Here is a 24,883-nt window from a genome sequence, read left to right as displayed (position 1 = left end):
AGCAACAACAACATGTTTCAGTGAGGTCCTGGAAGGAGGTAGACTAAACATACGCTTAAGTATATATTCTCCTTCCAAATTACAAGGTGCTTAACAGATAAAGTGCTGTGTAAGTGGTCGAGCTGGTCTCCATTTTCTCTGCATTTTTGACAGGTCTGTAAACTATGTGTTCAAGACAATCCCCTGCCTGATCTTTTGTTTGTGATCAACACCATTTCAAACAGTGTTTGAATCTAGAAAACAGAAAACCAATATGTTCTTGGACAAACCCCAAATATCACCAAAGTAATAGTAAGAAAAGGTATTTGAAATAATAATCTCTAAATCTCATTATTCCACTACCCTGAGGTTGGGGGCAAGCTGCCAGCGATAATGGCTATGCACATTTATTTTTTCCTTCATAAGATGAAGATATGAAAATTCAGACTAGCTGAACTAGATTAGAAAGTTGATCTAACTTTATGATATTTAGAAAGTCTAGCACTCTTCCTGATTAGACTCTCAGACTGGATCGTCAGTCTCTGGCACTGTGAAATACGGCATTTATAGTAATGTGGATCCCTATTGTTGTGATGACAAAATGCATTTTAAGCGACTCACCACATGTCAGTGGAAAAGAAAAGAAACAAACCCAATCCAAACAATGCCCAGGATTATTTTTCTTTTTTACAGACCAGTGCTATTTGTAGAAGGAATGTTTGGTGCCCAACTTGGGTAAGTATAGAGATCGAATATAGGCACTATCCATGTCATAATTGCAAGCATAACTACAGCAACTCCGATGATGTTAATGCCCAAACCAGCTTTCACCTAAAGGAGAGGGAAAAGAAAGCAGAAACTCACATCAAGACACAGAAGAAAGGTTTTAAAAATGCTAAAAATCCCCTTTAGGGAGTTCTGCTTAAAACTCACCATGTCCATAACAGTTAAATGACCATATGAAAATACAATGGCATTGGCTGGGTTTGCTACAGGAAGCAGGAATGCAAAGGAAGTACACAAGGTAGCAGGTATCAGAATGAAAAGTGGGTTCACATGAATGGCTTCAGCCTGTCGTAAAATAAAAGAGAGACAACAGCTGTCAAGGGACACATCTACCAAATGAAAAACATAAATACAAACTGATTATATTAACACAAGTGAACTGTGAACAGAACTGCCAGTTTAAATAGTGAGAAACAACCTTTTCTAATAACTCATTTTTAAGATTATATCTGGGAAAGCTTCAGAGGAGAAAAAGTGATTCTAATACAGAATAGCTAGTGAACTTTAATTTTACGCCTGATGTTTTCTAACTGTAGTCGAGTCCATAAAATAAGACTGTTGCAAAGAGTGTGGGCCCTGCACAAGCACTAAAAGTAAAACACTGCAGAAAAGATTATAAAGTTGAATTTGTATGTAATACATAAGAGGGATTCAATGAAGTGAGACTGAGGTTCCTTTGTAAGAGAGGGAGAGGGCATTAGTATGTGTCTAGGCTGGCCAAGAGGAAAATCTACAGGCTAGAAGATGGTCAGTACATTTTGAAGAAGAAAGAACTGGGTGTTTTGGCAAAGATGATGAAAGGACACAATTGAGCTAAGGAGAGAAGAAATGAGAATTACATATAAAGCACATCTATTAGCCCCCTCTTCTCTTTGGTGACAGCTTGAAAGTTGCAGTGTTGACCACTTTGCCTGAAGATGTGGTCCTGAAGAAACACTAAGAGAGTTGTCCTTTTTAAGTGCTTTGACTATTCGCAAACAGGAATAACAGTGTCGATTTTTGAGTGTTGAACTTTTACGTAATTTTACTGAATTTTCAGCATCTCTTCTAAGAAAGCCCCAAAACAACCAAGTATCCAATGCGCAACACAGCACAGCAAGAAAATGCGTGAAGTATTTCATGGAGACCTTTAAAAACTGCTTCTTTGGGCAGCTGTATTATTACATGGATGATAGAGAAGATTCTGATTAAAAACAACCTGTGTTATACTCACCAAAGGAGATAGTATGGGCAAAAATATCGTAATGGTAGCTGGATTGCTGGCAACTTCTGTTACTGAAGTGACAATAAGGCATGATATCAGGATAACCAGCCACAAGGGTAGTGATCCTAGAGGGGTCAATTTACTTGCTACCCACTCTGAAAGTTTTGAAACCTGCATAAGGAATATGGCAACATGATTATGTTTTACAAATCACTGAAAAGAAAATTTAATAAATGGTATAGGACAGGAATTTACTTATCTGCTAATTGAGTAGTATTTTGTGTAAAAGAGCAAAAATCTGAAATATTTTCTATATTTCTCCACATGTTTTTAAGCACATTATTCTAATTCAATGGTGTCGTATAGGAACCCAGGCAAACTATATCCCATTTATTTATATTTGCACCTCTGAGATGTTCAGAGGAGTCATAATCAGAAAACTGTAATATGCATATATCAGGCTTCATAACCAGAGTTTGGGCCCAAACCTGCTCGATTTACTGGAGTAGCCAGCAGGGCTTCACGTGGGAGGTACCTCAGTGACATGGGACATTAACCCTAAGGATTTGGAAGCAGTGTGTCTGCAAAACTCCTACTACCATTAGGTTTAAATTATATAACAAACAGTAGTCATCATTGTGCATAGTCTTTGAAGACAAAGTAAACTCCTTTTTTTGTAACCCTGCTTTCTGAACATCTTGAATATTCATCACATTTATCATGTTCAATATTGCTACAGAGTAACTTGCTAAAACTAAAGAATAACTGTGAATTCTCTGCAGGTCTGAATTGCTCCTGATGTGGGTCATGCTAATTGTTCAGTATCTTCTATAAATTGCATTACCTCACAGCCATCTGCCAGTGCAAACCCGCCACCAACAAGAATAGCTATTTCCCAGGGCATGCATGACTGAAATTCCTTCCAGGTAATCAGTGGAGTGTAACCAAAAACAGCTAGAGAAAAAAAAAAAAAAACAACAAAACCCCCCACCAAATTTAAAACATATTGAAAAACATCTTGAAATAATCTCTCTGAGGAAGTACTTGGGAAATATTCAAAGGCAAAATCTCATCATTACAACATGAAGAATGTCTTTGATGTGAACAACTTCCACGTACTAGGACAGATCCTTAGCTGGTGAAAACTGTCACAGCCTGAAAACTACAGAGCTACAACAGTTTCCACCAGCGGAGCATTGGCCCCTCTCCCCTCCTTCCTTATGTGGAAGATAGCTATGGGATATCAGTGAGTTTAATTTACTCAATAAAACTGCATTATTCCGACAGATTGCTGAGCAAATGCTGTTTCACTTAGACTCATTTACGTCCTGATCTTGCATTCTCTGTGAACCCCCAGATCTCATTGATTTCAGCAGCGGATTTGAATGCATAAAGAGGACAAGCCAGAGGTATACTTTAATCTGGGTAAATTCCGTTTTGAAGGGGAAAAATTAAATGAGAATGGACTCATTTACCATGTCGGATTTTATAGAGTACCTTAAATAAGCAATAATATTTTCAAAAAATAAACCCAACCCTGCCCCGTGCAGTCCCATTCAAAGCCCACTGCAGTCAATGGAAAGGTGGTTTTCATTGACGGTGGTGGGCTGCAGGTAGTAGGTTCCTGCACAGCACTAGCTCCTGCTGCTCACGTTGCTTAATTGTCGTCACTGACTTCCAGGCCAGGGATGCTTTGTATCCCAGTAAGATATTATCCCGTATTAAGATTGTATCATTAGTATTTAACAACATTCCTCTAACAAGTGCAATAAGTTTTATTTATAGTTGCATCTTAGATACCTTATTGTAGTAAAATCCACGTCAAAATATACTTAACTGTTTTCTCCATTTGAAGTCCTAGAAAATGTTTTTGCTGGAATAATAAAGAACAGGAGGCCTATCACTAAGGCAGTTGTTGAATCTGTAGCATAGCCTTTATACCTAAGGAGAAGTTAACAAGAAAAACCCACGTAAATACATATAGTCAGGAGGAGCAGGGGAAAAGAGTGAGGAGGAGGATGGAGCAGCAGAAAGGAGCTGTTACGGACTGACCACAACCCCTCATGCCGCTTGGTGCAGTAGAAAGAGGTAGAGGAGTCAGGAATGAAGGAGTGAAGTTGAGTCTGGAAAGAAAGGGGTGGGGGAAAGGTGTTCTAGTTTTTGTCTTTGTTTCTCGCTATCCATCTCTATTTTTAATTGCCAATTAAATTAAATTAATTTTCCCCAAATCAAGTCTGTTTAGCCCATAATGGTAACTGGTAAGGGATCTCCCTGTATCTATCTCGACCCACAAACTTTTTGACCTTATTTTCTCCGCTGTTCTGTTAGGGAGGGGGAGTGAGACAGCAGCTGGCTGGGTGTCTGGCAGCCAGCCAAGGTCAATTCACCACATCTGTAGAAATATTAGATGCAAGCCCTCTAAATTCATAAATAAGCATCTTGAGTAAGCAAGCATGTGTTATTTTGTGACACAGAAATAAGCTGGGGGAGGAGAATATTTGGGAATACCTGATGCTTAAACAACTAATTTTCACAGTTCAATGATCAATTTAATAACTTTAATATATTCTGTAATAGATTCAGTCTAACAGGCCTTAAGAGCACTGTGCATACCCACAAAGGATGATGCTTTTTTAGCTAAGAGAAGGCAGCAGAGCTTTATTATCATCCTCCTATGGCTGTTACTACTATGGTGATAGACACAAGGGCCATGTTTATTTTGGTCATTTCCAGTGCCTAAGAACTGCTTGCACTAGTGTTTCTTAAACTGATCCAATATCCTTCTAACTTGTACAGAGTAGCCCCAAGATCAGGTAAAGTGGAAAGCTGAGCTCTAAGGCCATTTTAACACAACCATCTGATTCTGTTTCACACTGTTAGGTGGTGACATATCCCAGTCTGTCGCATTTCAGTCAAGATGGTCATTCAAATGAATAAGAATTTTGCTGAAGAAAGTTAAACCTAACATTTTCTTAAGCTTCAATATTATTTTTTTCTACTTTCTGTAAGTTCTTCTGTAAGTTTTCCTGAACCAATACGCCAATATATTTGTCCTCTCAGCCTTATACCATATGCTTTTCTCCATATGCAGCTACAGTAGGTCCAAGCATAACTACCTAGATCTTCCCAGCAGCTTAAGATTTTATACTAAACCAGGGCTTTTCACTGAAAGGGAAAAATCATCTCCCAATTATGTATTACAAATGTATAATCTGGTAGATCTCTTTGCTTTAACAACAGTGTTAGGTGAGATTCAAAAAGCCTTAATATGCACAGCACACAGATATCACAACCAGCATAGTTTTAGCTAACACTGTCACAAAATGAAGCTGCCATAGAAGTTGAAGTGGTTCTCTAATATATTATTTCTCCTGTTTCTTATTGTCTGCTAGCACAGAAAACACTTTTAAAAACCAAGTTATTATCTTGTTATTGTTTCTTAAGGCAGAGGGTTCTGCCTATAAATCACCTTTAGCCTAGGACCAGATGCACTGGTCTAAAGAGCAGAAGATCTCTTCCTCTAGGATCCTATCCTGCACTCTCTTAAGACTTGATAGGAATTTTGAAGGAAGGCAAGATTTAGATACAGAAACAATTCATGCTACCACTTTCTTCTAGGCAGCTGCTTCTTCATAGAATTGCTGAGGTTGGAAGGGACCTCTGGAGGTCACCTGGTCCAGCCCCTCCCTGCTCAAGCGGAGTCACCCAGAGCCAGTTGCCCAGGACCGTGTCCAGATGGCTTTTATATATGTCCAAGGATGGAAACTCCACAACCTCTCTGGGCAACCTGTGCCAGTGCTTGGTCACCCTCACAGGTAAAAAGCATTTCCTGGTGTTCAGGAGGAACCCCCTGTGTTTCAGTTTGTGCCCATTGCCTTTTGTACTGTCACTGGGCACCACTGAGAAGAGCCTGGCTCCATCCTCTTTGCACCCTCTCAGGTATTTTTAAACATTGACAAGATGCCCCTGCAGCCTTCCCTTCTCCAGGCTAAACAGTCCCAGATCTCTCAGCCCCTCTTCATAGGAGAGATGGTCCAGTCCCTTAATTATCTTTGTGGCCCTTTGTTGGACTCTCTCCAGTATATCCATGGTTGTACTGGGGAGCCCAGAATTGGACACAGCACTCCAGGTGTGGTCTCACCAGTGATGAACAGAGGGGAAGGATCACCCTTGACCTGCTGGCAACACTCCTCCTGACACAGCCCAGGACACCATTTGCCTTCTTTGTGGCAAGGGCACATTGCTGCCTCATGTTCAACTTGGTGTCCACCAGGACCCCCAGGTCCTTTTCCACCAAGCTGCATTCCAACTGGGTGGCCCCCAGTGTGTACTGGTGCCTGGGGCTGTTCTTCCCCAGGTCCAGGACTTTGCACTTCCCCTTGTTCAACTAGGGAGGAGCAATTTTTTGCTCACAAAAACTTAGTATTCCTGATGCAAAACACCATTCTCAGAGAACCTTCTTGGGACACACACAACATCTTGTTATGAAAACACACACATTCCAAACAGAAGCTTTTCAATCATTATCAAATCTGGAGATAAATTTTTTTTGAAGTCCATTTATTCAAGCTGTAATACAACTGCATACACCTGCTTGTAACCTGATTGTCCTATAAGGAAGCAAAAAAACTGTTGATCAAGGAGATCTCACAATGACTCCAACTGAGAGCACTGTACAGAACAGGGCTGTGGGCAAAATTACATAGTGGCCTTGTATTGGCAGTAAAGAAAGGAATAAACCATGCAGAAAAAAGAAAGAATACACTCAGGCAATAATCTGAGGGAGCGTGAGGGAAACCCGCCCTGCATACATCAGCTGTAATCAGCTGCAGCCCAATGTTGAACTTTCTGGTTTTTATGAGGTTCATAAAGTCCTGGCCAAAGGCCAACTTGAAACTCCTCCAATTGAAGCTAATACCCTACAGCCTGGAATCAGGCCAGGACATGGAAGGAAGCTGCTGTAGGAGAAATGATGCAAATCATCAAATGATCAAGTAATCCTGCGCTGTCAACAGATGGGGAGGAAACAGGCGTTTCTACCCTGTGCTGCTCTCTGTAGTGTTATACAACATTTGTTAAAACATCCTGCTGTCTGCCTCCAGAGGGAGGTAACAGGGGCTCAGGGCAGAACAGTAAAGGATTAGCCTTTAATAGATTTACAAAATTTTCTTAAGAAAAATTAACTGGTAAAGGTAACGTACATTTGAAAGGCATCTGATAATGCTGCTTAAAAATGAGCTCTACTCAATACTGATACAGCACAAATGTGGATTAAAAATTGGCTGACATTTCAAAAAGTAGCCCTTAAAAAGTGGGGAGATATCATCAATAAATACCAATATTTCTGCTGGGATTTAAAAAGAAAAACCACAGTGTTTGTATTTTAAAGGGATATTCAGTAACTTTTAAGGATGCACACAAGGGGCTGAGAACATGAACATGGGTGGTGAGAGTGATGAGAATTTGTTTCTTGAAGCAAAACTTGAAGCATTACATTTAGTTTGTCAAAACAAAGCTTGTAGTGTGATATAATTAAACCAGATACGTATATGCTTAAAGCACCTATCACAGAAAAGTTCCTAATCCAACAGGGAAAGACAAAACCAGATGGCTGAAAGCTATATTCAGCAGAAAACAAGGTGCAAGTTTGTCTTGTTTATTTTGGCAACAGAGATGATTATCTACCAAGACAGACTATCAAGGAAAGTGGTAAATTCCAAAATCTGAGGAACCTGTGCTTTGCTATCCTGAAATCAAGCCTGATTGCTTTCTGGGAATTCACGTTCTAATAAAATAAACCCATACAGGGCTTAACACAGAATAATGTAGCTCTTCTGATCTTCAGCATGTTAGAATAAATGAACTGATGGTCCTGTCTGGTTTAAGACCCTGGGAATGGTGTGAATCATACCTAATAGGACCCCCTCACTGGCCATGGAGAGTCTCAAGGTTACTTATAGCTCTGACATTGCAGCTTTTCCAAAGAACAAAGCTCATCTGCGCAGGTGACAGAACTTCCCTCAGGCTGGCTTGAGACTGTGGGATAAGGTCCTGTGCAAAATGAGTACAGTACTAGCAGGTTTCTGATAAAAAATCAGATTTCTAAAGGCGGAGAATATTTCCTTAAAGTTGTTTCCTTAAGGAAGTTGTGCACATGCCTATCAGTATACCTAAATCCAAAACACTGAACAATTTTGTACGCGGAGGCATTAGGGAACATGTGTATAAGAGATGTAAGCTGCAGTTCATGCGCTGCCAGAAACCTCTTGCACATCACAGTGATGAGTGCAATGTAACCATTGACAGAAGAACCACAGTTCTTGGGGTTTGAGCTCTTTTTCTGTTTGCTGCTTTGTTTTCTTTAAAGAGGATGGCTCACCACTACTCCCAGCTGTACCTGTGCTGGCTCCTTGCCTCACTCATGTATCTTGGCTGAGAAGTTTTCTGTTGCTCAGAAAAGTAAAAACCCAATTGCCTGGTTTTATGCCAATTAATACAATTGATTGATAAATTAAAGCTGTCTAGAAATAGGCAAAGTCTGAACAGTAAGAAATACTTTCTTTCCCCTTAAAGGTTTTGTTAGGCAGTAACACAAGCTGTTTCTCTTCAGGTTACCTCACTCGAATTATAACATGATTCAGCCTAATGTGACATGACACGTGCTTGAATTCCCTTCCAAGTAAAACATTAGAAGGCATCCACAAAGTAACATCCCCGTGCAGAACCTGTAACCACACTTACTTATTATGAGAATATTCTGCTTTTCCCTGCCAGTGAACAAAATCCTCAGACAACAGTAAACAGACAACTTCAAATAGAAAAATGGAGATCTCTGGACTGAAACAATCCATTTGAGCCATAAGTCCCAAATTTGAAAGGTTGTTTACAATGTCTGTTTTTCAATATCAGATGTATCTCATTAAACAGTGCTCAATGAGCTCTGAATGTTAATATGAAGCAGAAAGAGAAACAAAGGCAGCCTGATTGCTTAGCTGGCTGATTGCTTGATTAGGTCAACACTCCAAAACCCCTTCAAGAATACAGTGTTTCATATGAGACAATGATCATCAGCTCTGCTGTTGTTATAAGGGGAAAAAAGTTCTTTTGCAATTTTTTGGATAATGAAAAATAATTTTAAAACAATCTTAGCTTTTACTGCACTTTTTAATGCTATTTTTTACACAAAATAATTTTGCTTTGCACTTTAAATCTTCAAAGGGCTACAATTATTTCTTGTAATATCTCCTACCAGACTTTCTGGCAGAGCATTGGTTCGTGTGTATATGTGTGCATATGAATGGTGGGAGTATAATTAAAGAGAGGAGGCATGATGGATGCATGTTGACATGTCATTTATGACAGACATACAGGAAAACAAAATGGAAAATTACCATCCAAGTCCAGCACTGGCCTTTGACTCATCCAGTAATAAATGTTAAATCCAGAAGGGCCTAAACAGCACAAAGTCCTGCTCCTCCCAATCCTGCAACTACTTCCCAGTACTCCAGAGCAGAACTTAGACCTTTATCACAGAACAAAACTGAAATTACAGTAATTACAGCAAGAGAACAGGAGATAGCACAGTATTATAAGTTCTTGCCAGAGCCACCAATTTCTTAGGGAAAAAAGTCTAGATGATCCTGGAGAAGGGCCTGAAAACCAAGCTGCAGCAGGAGGCAAAATGGATGTAATAGCTCCTGGATAGTTCCTGGCTTTTTTGGTGGTTAGTTGAACTGTGACGTTGAGACAGTTATGTATGAACAGATAGTAATTTATACCATTAATTAGAGCAGTCAAAGCAGGGGATGTTGGCCTGTGTGCATACAAGTGTGGCTGTCACTAAGGGCAGTAGATCAAAAAATTCTAACCAAAGATTTATTCTTGACATTGTAGATTTGATGAGGAAGTATGATACTGTAATTTCAACCATTATGTATTCTCCCCCACTGGATCAAGTCTAAAAACTAGACATAATCCCTCTTAGGAGGCACTTTATTTTATCCTGTAACGGGTTTAGCACATTTCAGATATTGCACACATACATCTATGAAATTGCTGGAGTTTACCTATTCTGTATACACTACAAAGGTTTTCAACAACTTCAGCCTGGAATACTTCGGAAGTGTTGAAATTATTTTTTTTTTTTTAAATTGAGACAAGAAGGTATGTAGTTAAGACACAGTACAGTTCTTGTTGGTGTATCAAAAAGATTACTTACTTTGGGAAAAGTGAAGACCATCCTGGAATGAAGCCAGGCTCTCTGGTGAACCACAGCAGGGTCATTAGAATGAATAGGACAAGTGTAACAATTTCTGGGTAGCTATAGCAGAAACAGAATGGGTTATACATTTTCCTGAATTTGCACTTGGATTTACTTGCTGTTGTTTGCAGATTTATAGTTTGACATACCTCATTGGCCCAAGCTTCTTGTACTCCTCCTGAATCACCTGTGCTGAGGCCTCTTCTCTAGCCGTTTTCTTCTTGCCACACTTGAACATGTTTTTAAAACTGGAATGTAAATCAGCAATATTGACCAATGAATTAACAGTGTATACAGAAAAAAAAAAAAAGGTCCAACCTTTCCAGTTACCAATAGCACTTTACAAAAGTAAAATTTTCACTTTATAGTGCAGTATCTCCCATTGAATTATCAACACACCAAACTGAGCATATTGGAATTAATGACAAAGCCCAATGGGAGATTAACAGAGGCAGCAACAAAATGTGTCCTATAATTGACTAGCTCATTTGCCCAGGAAGGATGAGATTTTAATCGTGGGAACTAATTGAAACAATTAAATACATAACCTGGCTATTTAATGAGAGTCATCTATGACTTTGCTTTACTTTGTTTTGTAATGAAAACGTTTGTATCACATGAGCAGCCTGCGTACTGATCAGCAGACTATTTGGTACGAGCTAGGTTTTCATTCTTGGGTAAGACCCTTACACAGTGTTAAAAAGAACGTTATCGAAACAATCAAGAAAAATGAAACAATAAATGTTCACATATGGAGTGGTAAGCATGGGATGATTTTAAGTCTCCTTAAGAGTAGGCAGTCTCACTCTTCACCTCTTCCACCATATATAGCCACGTAATTGTGGAAGACAGGTGTCCCTATTGTTATCTCTGCAGATGTTAGTGAACTCATGGAGAACAAGGCTTTGAAGAATCAGCCCAAAAGTCCTCTCCAAAACCTTAAAAGCACAAGCTCTGAAGGGAAAAAAATGACGTTACCACCACATATAAATTTTGGAAAAGTATAAGTTATTTACTTCACTCTTACGAATATAGTCATACAGTTTATAACGCAGATATTGCTGAAGTATTCAAGCCGATCCCTGACTCCAGTGAAGGGCAACATCCTGACTATAAATCTTCCAGTCTTAGACCAAAATGTATAAAATTTCAGTATTCTTCTGTCTTGCACACATGCACTGTTTAATGATGGTATTTATATTCTAAAGGAATGGGTATCATCATTTGTGACTTTTCACTTTGGGCTGAGTAGTCAAGGACCCTCATTTTAGAAAATTCTTGTCCCATCCAGACTCAGCCATACTAATCAAGGATGCAAAATCAGTGTTGCTGCACTATCTTCCTATTAAGCCTGTTAAACCTAGATGCAATATTTACTCTTGATACAAAGTACCTCTTATAGCATCAACCTTTAGTTTTATTGATTACAACATTTACTTACTCAAATCCAAGGAAAAGCCACTGGAGCCAGACCCAGGACAGCAGGAGAATAATAACTGTGATGGGGATGGAAAGGATAAACCAGGATCCAAAATTGATGCACTGGCAAGCTGAGTAACGTCTGGATGAAAGTAAAAAAACTGTTCAGTTGAGCTTTGCAAAGGAATGAAGACTTGTGAGAAGTGCCAGAAAGCCCTGCTGCAAGAGAGTGCTTCTGGCTGGCAGCTGACTTCAGCATGAGGTGGCCTCTGGTGTCCTCTTCCCTCACCCTCCCGTCCTGTTCCTGATCATCATGACCAGTTATTTGAGCACTGGATCAGAAACAGGTCTGGGGATCTGACACCGATCTAGGAGTGCCTAACCTGAGTTCAGCAGGCAAGGAAGGGCCACTCACAGTGTTAAGGACCATTAGGACTACAAAGAAACAGAACTTGAAGAAAAGCAGTTCTTGGAGAGGAGACTTTAACACAAGAAAATATACTCAAATGAACAAGCTCCAATGAACTTTTAGAAGACAACAGTGGAGACAACATTGAGACTTGTATTGTTTAAGATTCCATAAGGGATTCACAACTGATTAAAACTAAAATCACTATTCCTAATTTCGAGGAAAGGCAGGAATATTCTTTTGTTAGGTGGATTGTCTCTCCAGTCACCTTGTCTCTTTGAGGCTGTCTTAATCTACCATTTACAGATGTGGGCCATTCAACCAGAGCTCTCCCTGCTATGTGCATTTAAGAAAAGGAGAAATGGGCTTTGGTTTTCTGAAAGAAATGAATTTACTGCTGAATGAGATAGATGCCAGATAGGTAAAGAGACCAGGTAAATGAATCCTGTTTTCCAGTTTACTTTATGAACAGAAGTTATTCTTCCTTCGAGCTCCTCCAGCTCTACTGAGAGAGCTTTTAATGCTAAAAGTGAGAAAATTCTGGTCTCCTTCAACAGCCTTCCTCCTTGATGCAAAAATCAGATGGAAGGGAAATCACAATGTCCAGACAGAGGCTGTAATGACTATTTCTGATTACTAGCCAATCATTTGTATTTCACGCCTTGCTAGAAGAAAAGGAATTGTGATGGCCACATAGGTCTTTGAGGCAGTAAATGCTTATTATAAATGCTTTCTCAAATTTTAAGATTGATCTATATTTATTACGGTGCTTACACATATTGCAATTAAAGTGGCAGCAGGGACTGAACCAAAACTCCTACTCACTTCTTGAGGTGATGCTCTAAATTGCAACCGTACATAGTGATGAGACAGTGAAACTGGACCATGAAAAGGCATTGTGCTATTATATATAATTTATTGATTACGTGGCTATTTAGCTTTTATTACATGATTAGCCACATAAATTTTTGAATGTACAAATTCCAAGATAGGAAAAAACTGACATCAGCATAGCAATGACTTAGCATTTCATCACTTGCTAAAGTGTTTATGCTCTTTCCTGAATTATGTGTGATAATTCCTTACCGAGCAACAAAATAAGCTCTTGAAAACTTTATACGAAAGAGTCAATCCCGTTATAAAATGTTAATTTCTGGTGGTCAGGTTTCACAGTAGGTTTGTGCAGGGCTGAATATAGACGTATTTCTAGTAACCTTAATATTAAAGGTAAGTATTCTACATCTCCAGAACAATATTTCTCGGGTAGACTGGATGATCAATTTAAATGATTTAAAAAATTATCTATTATATAGTGCTGGTTGGTTTATGTGCTGTTGTTGGATTATCTACTGTGGGTCTTGCCTGAGGCAAGGATGGACAGGACACACTGGACTATTTATCTTCTAGACTGATTTCCTCTGGAAAATGAAAAACTGTGATTGCTTTTAATAATCCTCATTTTACAGTGATTCAGTGACAGTAACAACAAACTCTTCCCAGGCAAACACTACACATGCCAACAAATTTGGTTCATAGAACAAATCCAGATAAGTTTATTCCTGTTATGACTTTATAAAATTGCTTAGGTTGAAAATAATGTAATGTTGGCAAAGTTTGATTCTTCGTGTCGGAAAGTCAAAGTCAGTTACTAGAATAGGATTCAGGAAATTGAATAACCTGTCGGTGAGCCTGACTGGAGAACCAAAGGTGTCACCTAGGATTTACTCTTCCTCAAGCATAGAACTCCATTTTCTCCCTGACACACTGTTGTCTGGTAACCCTTTCTCTCTCTAATCCCTCTACAGCCTTCCTCTCGCCCTGGGGTGCAGCTGCCTGTGCTCCTAGGATCCACAGCCCTGCTCTAACATGGCCCAGCTGTGAACCTTGGCTTGCAGTGCTGAAGAAACTGCTTCATGTGGGAAAGAGTTGTGAGAAAGTCTCTACAGCAGAGCTATGTAAGATTAGATAGGTAAAACTGCATATGTGAGATAACTGACATGGGGATCTGCAACAGCCTGAAGGGTTCAAGAGGAAAGCCACCAATACAGAAAAGGATGAAGTACTAAAGGAAAACCATATGAAGTTAGAAGAAAGGGAGCCAGCATCACTGAGGATCTGTTCAGGGAGCAGTGAGAACCAACCCATCTCATCCTCACTGATGCCTCCCTGGCCAGTAAAAGCTTCTGGGTATACTACAGGCAGTGGTGAGCAGACTAATGCTTAGCTGGTTACACAACTTCTTGGTGTGTTAGCCAATAATTTTTCTTTTTTTGTTTCTTTTCAGTTTGATACATTCTAGATGCTATATTGTAGTGTCCCTTTGCATACAATTAAAGAATGAATAGAGTGACCCTGAAAGGATCAGTAACAAATCTATCTTGAAAAGGAGCTCTTATGGAAGTTTGTCTCACCAGCAGGGATGCTTAGCATTGCATCAACGTTTCCACAGTTTGCTTCTGCCCTGTGGAACGCAGCATAATTGCATGCCCTGAATCAACAGCAGGCTGAGGATTCCCAGCAACACACAGGCTCCAATGCTAACACAGATAGACTGGTTTCCTCTTCATGTGACAAATGAAAAGGAGGGAAGTAGAAAACAGTGAACACTAATTCCAACTTATTTAATACTGAAATTGGGAAGGTGTGAGGAATATGGAATTTCGCAGTGCCATTTTAAGCGGTTTGTCACTGAGTGGAAAACCCAGGAATATGCTGTATGTACAGCTCTTTTGCTGAATTATTCTACTTCAGACACTTATGATACTTGAAGATAGACTGCAAATGTGTCCAACTCATGCTAACAGGTCAGTTCCCACTTCAGACAGGGCATAAATACAAACGAGGCCTCAAAGGAGAAGGGGAGCAAGACAGTTAAAGATAAAAATATTTGCACAGTTAGGTGATAGATTCAGCTTAAGTGAAGGATTAAGCTCAGTGGTTGTGTAAAGATTAAACAAAATCCTGGTGGGGTATAAAACTGGATTACACATGCAGTGCTCCATGTATGGCCCATGCTCCTAGCAGAGGGTGAAGACCCAGGGAGAAAATAACAATCTGCTTATGCATTCTTGAAGAGATTGTTAACAGCTAAGGCAAACTAAAAAAACAGCCGCAAGCCAGTTTTCTTCAAGTTTCCTACAACTTCAGGGAAATGAACAAGAACAGTTCTTACCCCTAGTTATCAGTTGTGGATTCTTCTAGGCTCCTGAGTGTAAAGCCTGCTTGAACCAGAAATGCTTATATGTCTAAAAGTTTAAGTATGAAGGACTTATAATGCCATGGTCTACCCTGTGTAGTTCTTTGGCCCCAGTAACAGGCATTCTTGTAATCTCCATACTGTTTCTATTGTTGCTATTCTCTTAGGACAGGCTGATTTACAGACTGTACCACTTCAGTTCTCTTTAGCAGCATGCTGAAGCCAAATTTCATCCATTCATGGCACACAGGTTGGAAGCAAATCTATCAATAACTGGTCTTTCACCATTTTGCTGTGTGCAATACAGAATAGTGGGCAGAGGGTAATAAAATGATTGTGCTTTATTTTGTTCTATTTTAAAATTAGAGTATGAATATTTCTAGCAATGAGTAGTTTGCAGAAGAAAAAAAAGTTCAGCAATAACTGTTGGTTTTTCAAAAGCCTTGGAATGAAATCTGCAAATTTTCTTTTCAAAGTAACTCTACTTAGAAAAGAAAAGGAGTATTAAAGAATGTTTTTAATAACCTTAAAACAAAGTGTTCCACTAAATGCAAAGTTTCGGACTGGTTTTAAATGATTTGCTTTTTCTTTGATTACCGGACCTAACTTCCTCATTTCAACAATGCACTAAGCATAGACTCCTGAAAGTCTCCTGATGCTCTTTGCTAAGCAGACCCGAAGTTAGCTTCTGCTGTACTTAGAAACAAATGACAGTCCTGTAAAGCCAGACAGTGTCTGTCATATTCATGTTAAGTAGTGTCTTCCTCCTCAGATAAGACCATCTTTTTCCAGGCAGCTGTTCAAAGAGTAAAGTACTGCTTAATCAAAGAATGGTCATCTTGTTACATGTGTTGAGTGATCGCTTATAGCCTTTCCCAGTGTAAGGCAAATACAACCCTGCAATTTAATTTTATCTCTTTAACAAAAAAAAACCCAAAAAAGTAATAGAATCAAATGATATCATATCAAAGGGTAAGGTTTCTAATGCATTTTAGGGGAGCCATGTGAGATCTCAAGAAAGAACTGTTAAAATTCTGGATTAAGAAGAATACAAATAATTTAAGATAGTCTCTTACGTATTGAAGTGCTCAGCAAAAATCAGATTAGTCGATGTTCCTGTGATTGTGGTCAGCCCTCCAATGGTAGCAGAATAAGCAACACATAAGCACATCACTTTGAAAATCCCACTGTATTTGTCCTCTCTGCTTTTTTTCCCTGTTTCAGCAGGTGGTAGATTCTGCTTAGAAAGAATATACACCAATTAATATATAAGAAGGGCTCATCATTAAGCACAAAAATAGGATTCAAAGATGTCCCAGAAGAGCCAGACAATTTGCTGGCAATATAGCTGTATGCTGCATGGTTTGGTTTGCTGTTACAGTGGTACTGCAATTATTCATGCAAAAGAAAAGGAGTGAGAGTCAAATCCTGATGTCCTTTTCCCGAGCTGCCTCCCGTCTTTACACAAGAACTTCCTATATTTATACATATACATATACATATACATATACATATACATATACATATACATATACATATACCTGACATATAGAGTTTGTACTCTGATGAGGTTGGTTTAACTTGTGTAAAAAAAACTGGGACCACAAAAACACCAATGAAATAACTACATAAGCAAACTGAATGTATATGTGTATCTACACATACATCTCTTATTCACAGGAAACTAGCTTCATCGCCAGCTGTGCCATGTTAGGCGTTACATAGAAGTGAGATTTAGCCTAAAACTAAGTTACACACATTAGCTGCATAATAAAAAGACACCTTAAGTACCTGTTCCTTTTCTTTTTCATTTTCTTTTTCATTTTCCTTTTCAATTGTGCACACAGTACTACCCACATTGTTGTCATATCTGGAAAAACAAAGGTATGTATTATAATAAACAAATATTCTTTTTAGATGAATTCTTAGAACAGAATTTAGTAAATGAATAACTATTACCCATTGACTTGTTTTTCTTTCTCTTTCCAGTCACTGCTTTCACATTCTCCTATATTTTCTATAAGACATTGATGCAGAGACAGATTAGTATTTAAGGGAGCAAAACTGGAAAGGCTCCACCAGCATGTCCCATTCCATGCAATCGCTTCACATCACCCCATAAATACATTTACAAGTGCCAATCTTAAAAACAGTTGAGTTGTGCCCTACTCCTTCATGACTCTTATACCCCAGAGTCTGAATCTTCTAATGAGGAGAAAGCTTTCTAATTTACAATCCAACTGTGTACATAACCAGTTTAGATTCATTTGTTCTCCCAACACTACCCTAGAGCTTAAAGAGCTCTTTCCTCTTGCTAATATTTAACCCCCAGTGTATTTATAGCCTGTAGTCATATTTCTTTTCAGCCATTTTACTAGGCTGAACAAGTCAGCCTCTTCTCTTCTCCCCTCCACTCATATAACTGCCATATTGTGCACCTGTTTATTTTTAATTAATCTTTGTGAACACGAGAGACTTCACACACAGTAATCCAAGAGAAGTCTCACAACGAACCATGTAATGATGCTCGCACTTCCTTAGCCATTCAACTTTACTTTATGTGGTGTTTACTCCACTGTACAGTGAGGGTGGACAAAAACTGCACCTCGTGCCTACCGTCCAGCTCCAGTGCTGGGTTGATGGAGCCGTTAGAGCAAGACATCTCCAGCGCATCAGCTTCTGCTTCAGCTCTGATGATCTGCTGAGCTACAGCCTCTACAATTGGCATCACCATGGCAGCAGCAGAGGTGTTGCTGAGCCACATTGACAAGAAAGCACAGCTAACCATGAAACCCAGTGTAAGCCTGGAACAGGAGAGAAGAGTCTGTGGCTGCTACAGCAACACCTCCTATCACCACTCTATTAAATATAAATGGAAAGCTTTTTCAACAGAAAGCCTGAATGTAGGAAACACTGGAAATTTAAAGCTTGTAATTGACCTCTGAGGAAGTTTATGAATTAAAATTATCTTGATCAAAGACACTGAAATTATTATATTTTAGAGTTAAAGGATCAAGTATATTATAAATTGAAAGAGAAGAAATAATGTTTATTTACAGTATGATACTGTATTTGAATAATCTTTGAAGAAAGAGCACCACGCATGTCACAATTTCAAATGAAAGTTAAAATGGCTGTACTGCTAATGCTATTGATCTTGTATTGTACAAGCCAGGTCAAAACCCTGGGCTTATCACTTAGGCTGTATCACTTATCCTCTAGATACCAGTCCAGGTGATATAGTAAGAAATATTAACAATTCAGGAAGTGGTACTTAACTTAGTTCTTAATCAGAGCCCCAAGACAAGTGCAGAGATTATTTGTGCTTCAATAAACTTCATATTTGATATTAAATCGGAAAGTGAATGTCATTACAATGTCTTAGTTTGGTCTTGGCACAGCTTATGCTAAGTTTACCACAAATAGGAATTGCATCCGACTGGAGTCACTCTAGTTTTACCTAAAAAATTCAAATATTCCGTGTCGTATCTGGTGAAGTCGGACAGTAAACTTAGAATACAGGCCACATCATTGTAATTTTTAATGCATCTCTTGGAGTTGTATAGGAGAGTAATCTTCTTGACTTCCTGTCCCAAGGTGTTGGCAGTGTCATTAAGCACCTGCCATGCATCATCACAGTGAGAGAACAACTGTGAGTGGAGGGACTGTGGTGTTGCAGCATTTTCTGAGAAGTCATTTGTGCAATTTGTAAAGCTCTTTGCCTAGCCTTGATCAAAATCTTCACAAAAACTTGAAGCATAACTCAGCACACGAAGACAAGATTTTACACAAAAATGATGCGAGCAATATTTTATGACATAAAAATACCATTCAAAATGCCTCTCATAGCCTTTCATTTCAGCTAATAGCAACAACATTTCAAACTTCATTTTTTCTCAGTAGGGGCACCTTGTCTTTTCTCTACGTGCTTCTAATTGCATAATGATGAAATGATCTGCAGACCTGCCGATGGTGGACCTGATTCAATACAAATTGTCATCAGTAGTATAAACCCCATTAACTTTATGCAGCTTTTATGCAGAAAATACTGGTCAGGCTAAACACACTGAATATGAATGTTCATATTGTAGAGAAATATAATTTTAGTAGAACTTGCAGGAGGAATTAAAACCAAAGCAAATTAAGACATTCACTAACATTTTTCAAAACTGTTCATCATAAATTTCCAGCATTTGATAGACCGATGGTCAGGAGACCATTTAGTACAGTGTGATGTCACTAAAATTGATTAAAAAAATAATAAAATATATCCTAACCTGTTCAGGCCCAATTTTTCTGCATTATTCTCCCTGTGCTGTTGTTAAAAAATATTCTGCATGGAACCTTGGATGATAACTTCATTTACATTCAACTGTAAAGTCACTCTTTGCTATGTAATGTACAGTCAATGTTTTATTACTCATTCTAGTCCTTGAAGGTTGCATAGACATATTCACCTTTCCCTGCTAGTCTGCGGACCAGACTGCATAGCTCAAATGACAGGGGGCCTTTAGGGACTCACAGCATCATAGAATCATTTAGATTGGAAGAGACCTTTAAGATCATCAAGTCCAACCGTTAACCTAACCATGCCAAGCCCACCACTAAACCATGTTCCTAAGTGCCATGTCTATGTGTCTTTTAAAAACCTCCAGGGATGGTGACTCAACCCTGGGCAGCCTGTTCCAGTGTCTGACAACCGTTTCGATGAATAAGTTTTTCCTAATATCCAGTCTAAACGTCCCCGGCGCAACTTGAGGCCATTTCTTCTTTTCCTATCGCTTGTCACTTGGGAGAAGGGACTGACACCCACCTTGCTACAACCTCCTTTCAGGTAGTTGTAAAGAGCGATAAGGCCTCCCCTCAGCCTCCTCTTCTCCAGGCTAAACAACCCCAGTTCCCTCAGCCGCTCCTCATAAGACTTGTGCTCCAGACCCCTCACCAGCTTCGTTGCTCTTCTATGGAAGTGCTCCAGCACCTCAACGCCTTTCTTGCAGTGAGGGGCCCAAAACTGAACACAGTTATGTGAGGCGTGGTCTCACCAGTGCTGAGCACAAAGGGACAATCACTTCCCTAGTCCTGCTGGCTATGCTGTTTCTGATACAAGCCAGTTTCTCCAGAAGAATACAGAATCCAGAAGACTCCTGCTGTTCTACTTCCACTGCTGCATCCCCCATGTCACCTAATGCAGAAACCTCCTACAGCGGTATCTCTGCCTTGGGCTGGATGAGGCTACAAGGTGCACAGGCTGTCCGGGAAGTCCCGCTAGCGGAGGAGAGTCCTACGCACAGAGAAGAGCACGCATCACTTGGCAGTGAGCACCGCTAACGAGCAGCAGATGCTGAGAGGTGGGAGGATCCTCTCCTTCTCAGAATCACCTTATCATAATCTCATCATCCTTTTGTCATGATCAAGAAATGTGATAGAGCTGAGGTAGTGGTGAGGGATACTGCTTCCTCAGGGTTACAAAGCTGTCTGTGGAGTTGCGCTAGGTATCCTCAGCAGCTGGCTGCGGGTTTCTGTGTCCACAGCAAGTTCCCCAGCGGTGTTCAGCTTAGCACAGCACGCCATCCACTTGTGTTTTCCCTTTCAACATTTCAGCCAAAAGGTGAGGATTTAGGAGTGATCAAAAAAAGAGGAGTTGAAATAACTAAAACCGCATAGCTCAAGAATATATCTAAAGATAATGGGAGGCAGTTGAACAAGAATGTAAGGAGTATTCGTCAAAAAAGAAAGCTACCAGCTATCAAAAGATGGAGGAAATATCAAAATACATGTGATATTTGAAGTTAGGGCAGACAAATCACTGAGGAATAGAAATAATCCAGCTTTTCCATGAGGTGTTATTAGTTAGATCACCTAAGAGGCACCCCATTTTTTAGATCTGGGGTTTCTCTTTTTCTGACTTTCTACTTCCCGCCACTGCTTCCTGACAAGAAGTCATAAGCATCATGTATTCTGGGAAGCCAGAGTCACTTTATAGATCTTATCTGAAGCCTTACTGATGTGCTGACAGATTAATCTGTGGGCCTAAAGCTTTTCTGCAAGCTTGTAAAGCAAGCAAAGAAAAGAGTTTTTACTTCATAAGATATATGCTTATAGTGAGTAAGTAGAGAGTGTGTGATTTCATTTCCCTCGTCACCTCATCCAGCTGGGGAAGTTCCTATTCCTTTGATATTTTCTTCATAGGTAGACAAAGAAGAAAACATAAATAAAGACATTGTGCTTAATGTGTTCTTTGTTCCCCACCACATCTTTAAGTTTATGACTTTTTTCCTGACTGTGTAATTTGAACTCTCCTTGTATTTTTGGTAAGGGTCCAGAATTTTGCAAACAGTATTGAAATAAAAATTAATAATAAGCATAGCACAGATTTTCAGTTGTAGGCATCAGGTATGTAATGTACTACCACCATTAATGTACTACCACCTTACATTATTCACAAATTCATCAGATTTTTTGTTCAGAAGGATCCTTATTATGAACAGAACCACTGCAGGGAACTTTCAATTAGGATTTCAGCAAAATAATAAAGTGTCACCTACAAATCAATCATATAATTTCAAATATCTATTTTGTTTCAGTAGAAAAGAAAGGCTGGATTTCTACTACAGAAACAGCAGTAGGCAATTATTTCTGGAATACATAGCTTTCTACAAGCAATATTGTCCTTCAAGACGTTGTTTAGAACATACCATGCAGGGTTGACACCCACCAGCATCACCATTCTTAAAGCCACTCTTTTGTGGAAATTCCATTTTTCTATTGATGTTGCCAAACAAATTACTCCAATCAGCAGCAGATGAAAGTCTTTAAAATAAGCAGATGCCACCTGAAATAAAAACAAAAAATATTTTATTAACTAAATGGTGACTTTCTGTTATTATTTGGTATTATCAGTTTAATGAAAAGAAATTTCTGTAAGGGTATATATCGAAATAAATATAGAAAAATGTTTTTGGCTTAAATTTAGACTGTTAATTTCATTGAAACTGTTAATTTCATTTAACCAAATGATGCAAGAGTAACTGCACTAAAGTGCATAGTGTTAAAAAAAAATTAAAAATAAGGCTTATGATATTAACAATCTAAGATTATCAGTCACATCTCACATGCAAACTAAATCACCAGTAAAATGTTGCTTTTATTAATTTAGTCATCTATCCAACAGATAAAAGAACAACTTTAAACATAGACTTAGAGTATGACCATCTGTGATGTCCTCTCTTTGACATGAAGATGTATACTCAGCATTTTGCACATGGGGTCTTTAGTGTGTCATCTTGCTTCTGTAACATTAAGGATATTTTATATATATCTAGCATTTTCCCATTGACTGGCATCTAAGCACTAAATCACAATCCAGAAAAAGAATATTAAATAAATATGAACAAGTCCTGAGGACAAAGCATGTAAGAAAGTCTTGAGGCAGACCTATTGTGATTGGCACTTAGCAAATCCATGGATTAGCCCATCAGGTTTCAACATTATGTGGTTCTTTCTTTGGAGATTTCATCACTGAAATCCATAATATGATAGTGAGGAAAAAAAAGGGTTACCTCCTTGGATTCCATTATACCAAACAATGGGAACATAAAGGCAGGGAGCAAAGCTGAAGCAGCCAGCGGCAGAGCTTCTGTGAGCCAAAAGATGGCAACTACGAACAACGTGTATGCACATTCTGCTTCCTAGAATACAAAAGGCACCAACAAAAATATGAGTGGACCATCCAGGAAAAAGATCACAACTGCAAAAAGTCCAGCTATGTCAGTAAAGAGATTCCCCACACCCAGAACAAGTATGAGTCAAGGGATCTGAATTTAGGGTACTTATTGTCTGCTATTGATAATCCTGCTAAGATATGAAACATAGTCTGTAAAATAGTTTTAAGGATTTTTTCCTAAGAGATAGTAAACTTACTTAAATTCTGCCACTTATGAAAGCTGGAAAAAAAGTCAGCTGCCTTTTCCTTCAAGCACAATTAATCATATAGGTCATTCTGGAGCATTCTCAGACCATGAATTAACATAAATCACAAACACCCTGCAGCTGCAAGCAAACCTTTAAACCTCTAGGAGTAGTTGCAGTCAAAAATAGGTCAAATTTTGTGTCTCCTGTAATCAATGAAGTTTTGTCATCAGCATCAATAAGGCAAGGATATCATCTAATATACAAAGCATTGTGCAAGACTGACAGGAAACACAGTGGTTGTTTTTAAGACTTGTAATTTTAGTGAGTGTTTTTTATTTGAACTGCTGGAAAACAGGATTTTTTTCAGGTTTTTTTCAGGAGAATTTACTTCAGTGCTGCCTGTAAAATGCAGCCACAACCAAATATAATGAGATGAAGTGAGACTAGTTTCTTCTAGAATCCCAGAAACCTCTTTTGTGTAGTTTTGATTTATATTTCTGCTTTTGAGGAAAATGGTTTAGATCTTTTAATGGCACTGGTTAGGGCATGAAAATATTCAACAGCAGAAGAGATGGTTTGTATTGGGAAAGGAATAGCTTAATGAAATGGCTCTGGGAACCTCTGACTGGAAAACAGCAATGTTAAAACCAAGTCAGTCAGCTATGGCTAGCATTTATTTTTTGGGGGAAGCTTGTGTTGTGTATGAAACAATTTGATAGTGTCAATACATTTATCACCTAGCAAATGTTCATCTCACTTAAGTCCTACTGCATTAAGAATTTCTCAAGAATTTCCTCTCAGAGAGGAAACTGAAATATTGAAACTGCGATGTGAGACAGCGTGAAGCATGTTGCTCTGTAACCACTATCTGTGGTGCAAGGAATTCTGAACTGGACTTACATGTATTGTTATGCATGATACATATAATGCATGTGTGATAATATATCCCAGGAGAATTCCATTTCATTCTGCTGACATCAGAGCAGTACCAAATAGAATCACTAATAAAATTTTTAGATAGCTGTTTCATCAGCCTGAGTTGTCACAAGTTACTGAATGCCAGAAGAATTTATTTCAAGTAAAATAAAACTAAGGTGTCCTGCCATAACCTTTGTTCTATTTAGGAACAGAGGGAATTTCTCAGATCACTGACTCCAGTCATTTGCTACCAGACAACGTAATATATGATGAACTTAACAAAATGCATCATCAAATAAAAAGGTAATTGCAGCTGTCTTCCTGACAATGCATCTCCATAGTCAATCATACAGAGCTGTTTAAAAGTGGCCAAAATACAATAGTAAGGACAGGATTTTCAAGGTAGTCTGGGTGGTGTTAAATGAGAAAAACATTTCCTGAACAAGAAAACAAATCTATAATTCAGAACTTCATGCAACCAGCACAGAATCTTACATAAAAGCTGTTGTCTTCTCCACATTTCTATGCAAATACTCTGAGTTGACAAAAAAAAAAGAAAATCCACAATGCAAACATCATGAAGTCATTCAAGGTCCCTTCCAACCCAAACCATTCTGTGATTCTATGATTCTGAAAAGATCTGGGAATCTCAGACTTGACATACAGGTGCAAAATAATTACCTCTCAAAGCAGGTCACTTACTTTGGTTTTGATAATAAGTGGAAGTGGAAGTAAAAGCAGTGGGGTGAGGACAATGAGCAGGAACCTTCGGTAAACCAGGAGGTAGCTAAGAATCTTCAT

General features: G+C 38.9%; 1 protein-coding gene across 2 annotated transcripts; it reads right to left on the bottom strand.

Moving 5' to 3' along the window:
• Nucleotides 1–666: 666 nt before the first annotated feature.
• SLC13A1 (solute carrier family 13 member 1) lies at nt 667–24,883 on the bottom strand. 2 transcript variants are annotated; one of them, XM_059816470.1, is made up of 15 exons: nt 24,785–24,883; nt 22,813–22,941; nt 21,949–22,085; nt 17,870–18,057; nt 17,213–17,270; nt 17,045–17,123; nt 16,330–16,493; nt 11,671–11,790; nt 10,379–10,477; nt 10,188–10,289; nt 3,807–3,910; nt 2,814–2,923; nt 1,979–2,140; nt 913–1,050; nt 667–810 (listed from the first exon to the last, which is right to left on the bottom strand). In XM_059816470.1, the coding sequence occupies exons 1-15, from the start codon at nt 24,881–24,883 to the stop codon at nt 667–669; spliced, it is 1,833 nt and encodes a 610-aa protein (XP_059672453.1). The 2 variants fall into 2 exon arrangements, with proteins under 2 accessions (XP_059672453.1, XP_009805828.2); XM_009807526.2 differs by having other exon boundaries at nt 16,330–16,490.

Source organism: Gavia stellata, chromosome 4 (genome assembly GCF_030936135.1).
Source record: "Gavia stellata isolate bGavSte3 chromosome 4, bGavSte3.hap2, whole genome shotgun sequence".
Lineage (NCBI taxonomy): Eukaryota > Metazoa > Chordata > Aves > Gaviiformes > Gaviidae > Gavia > Gavia stellata.
The sequence above is the reverse complement of the archived record's forward strand: the minus strand, read 5'-3'. Positions and strand labels throughout refer to the sequence as shown.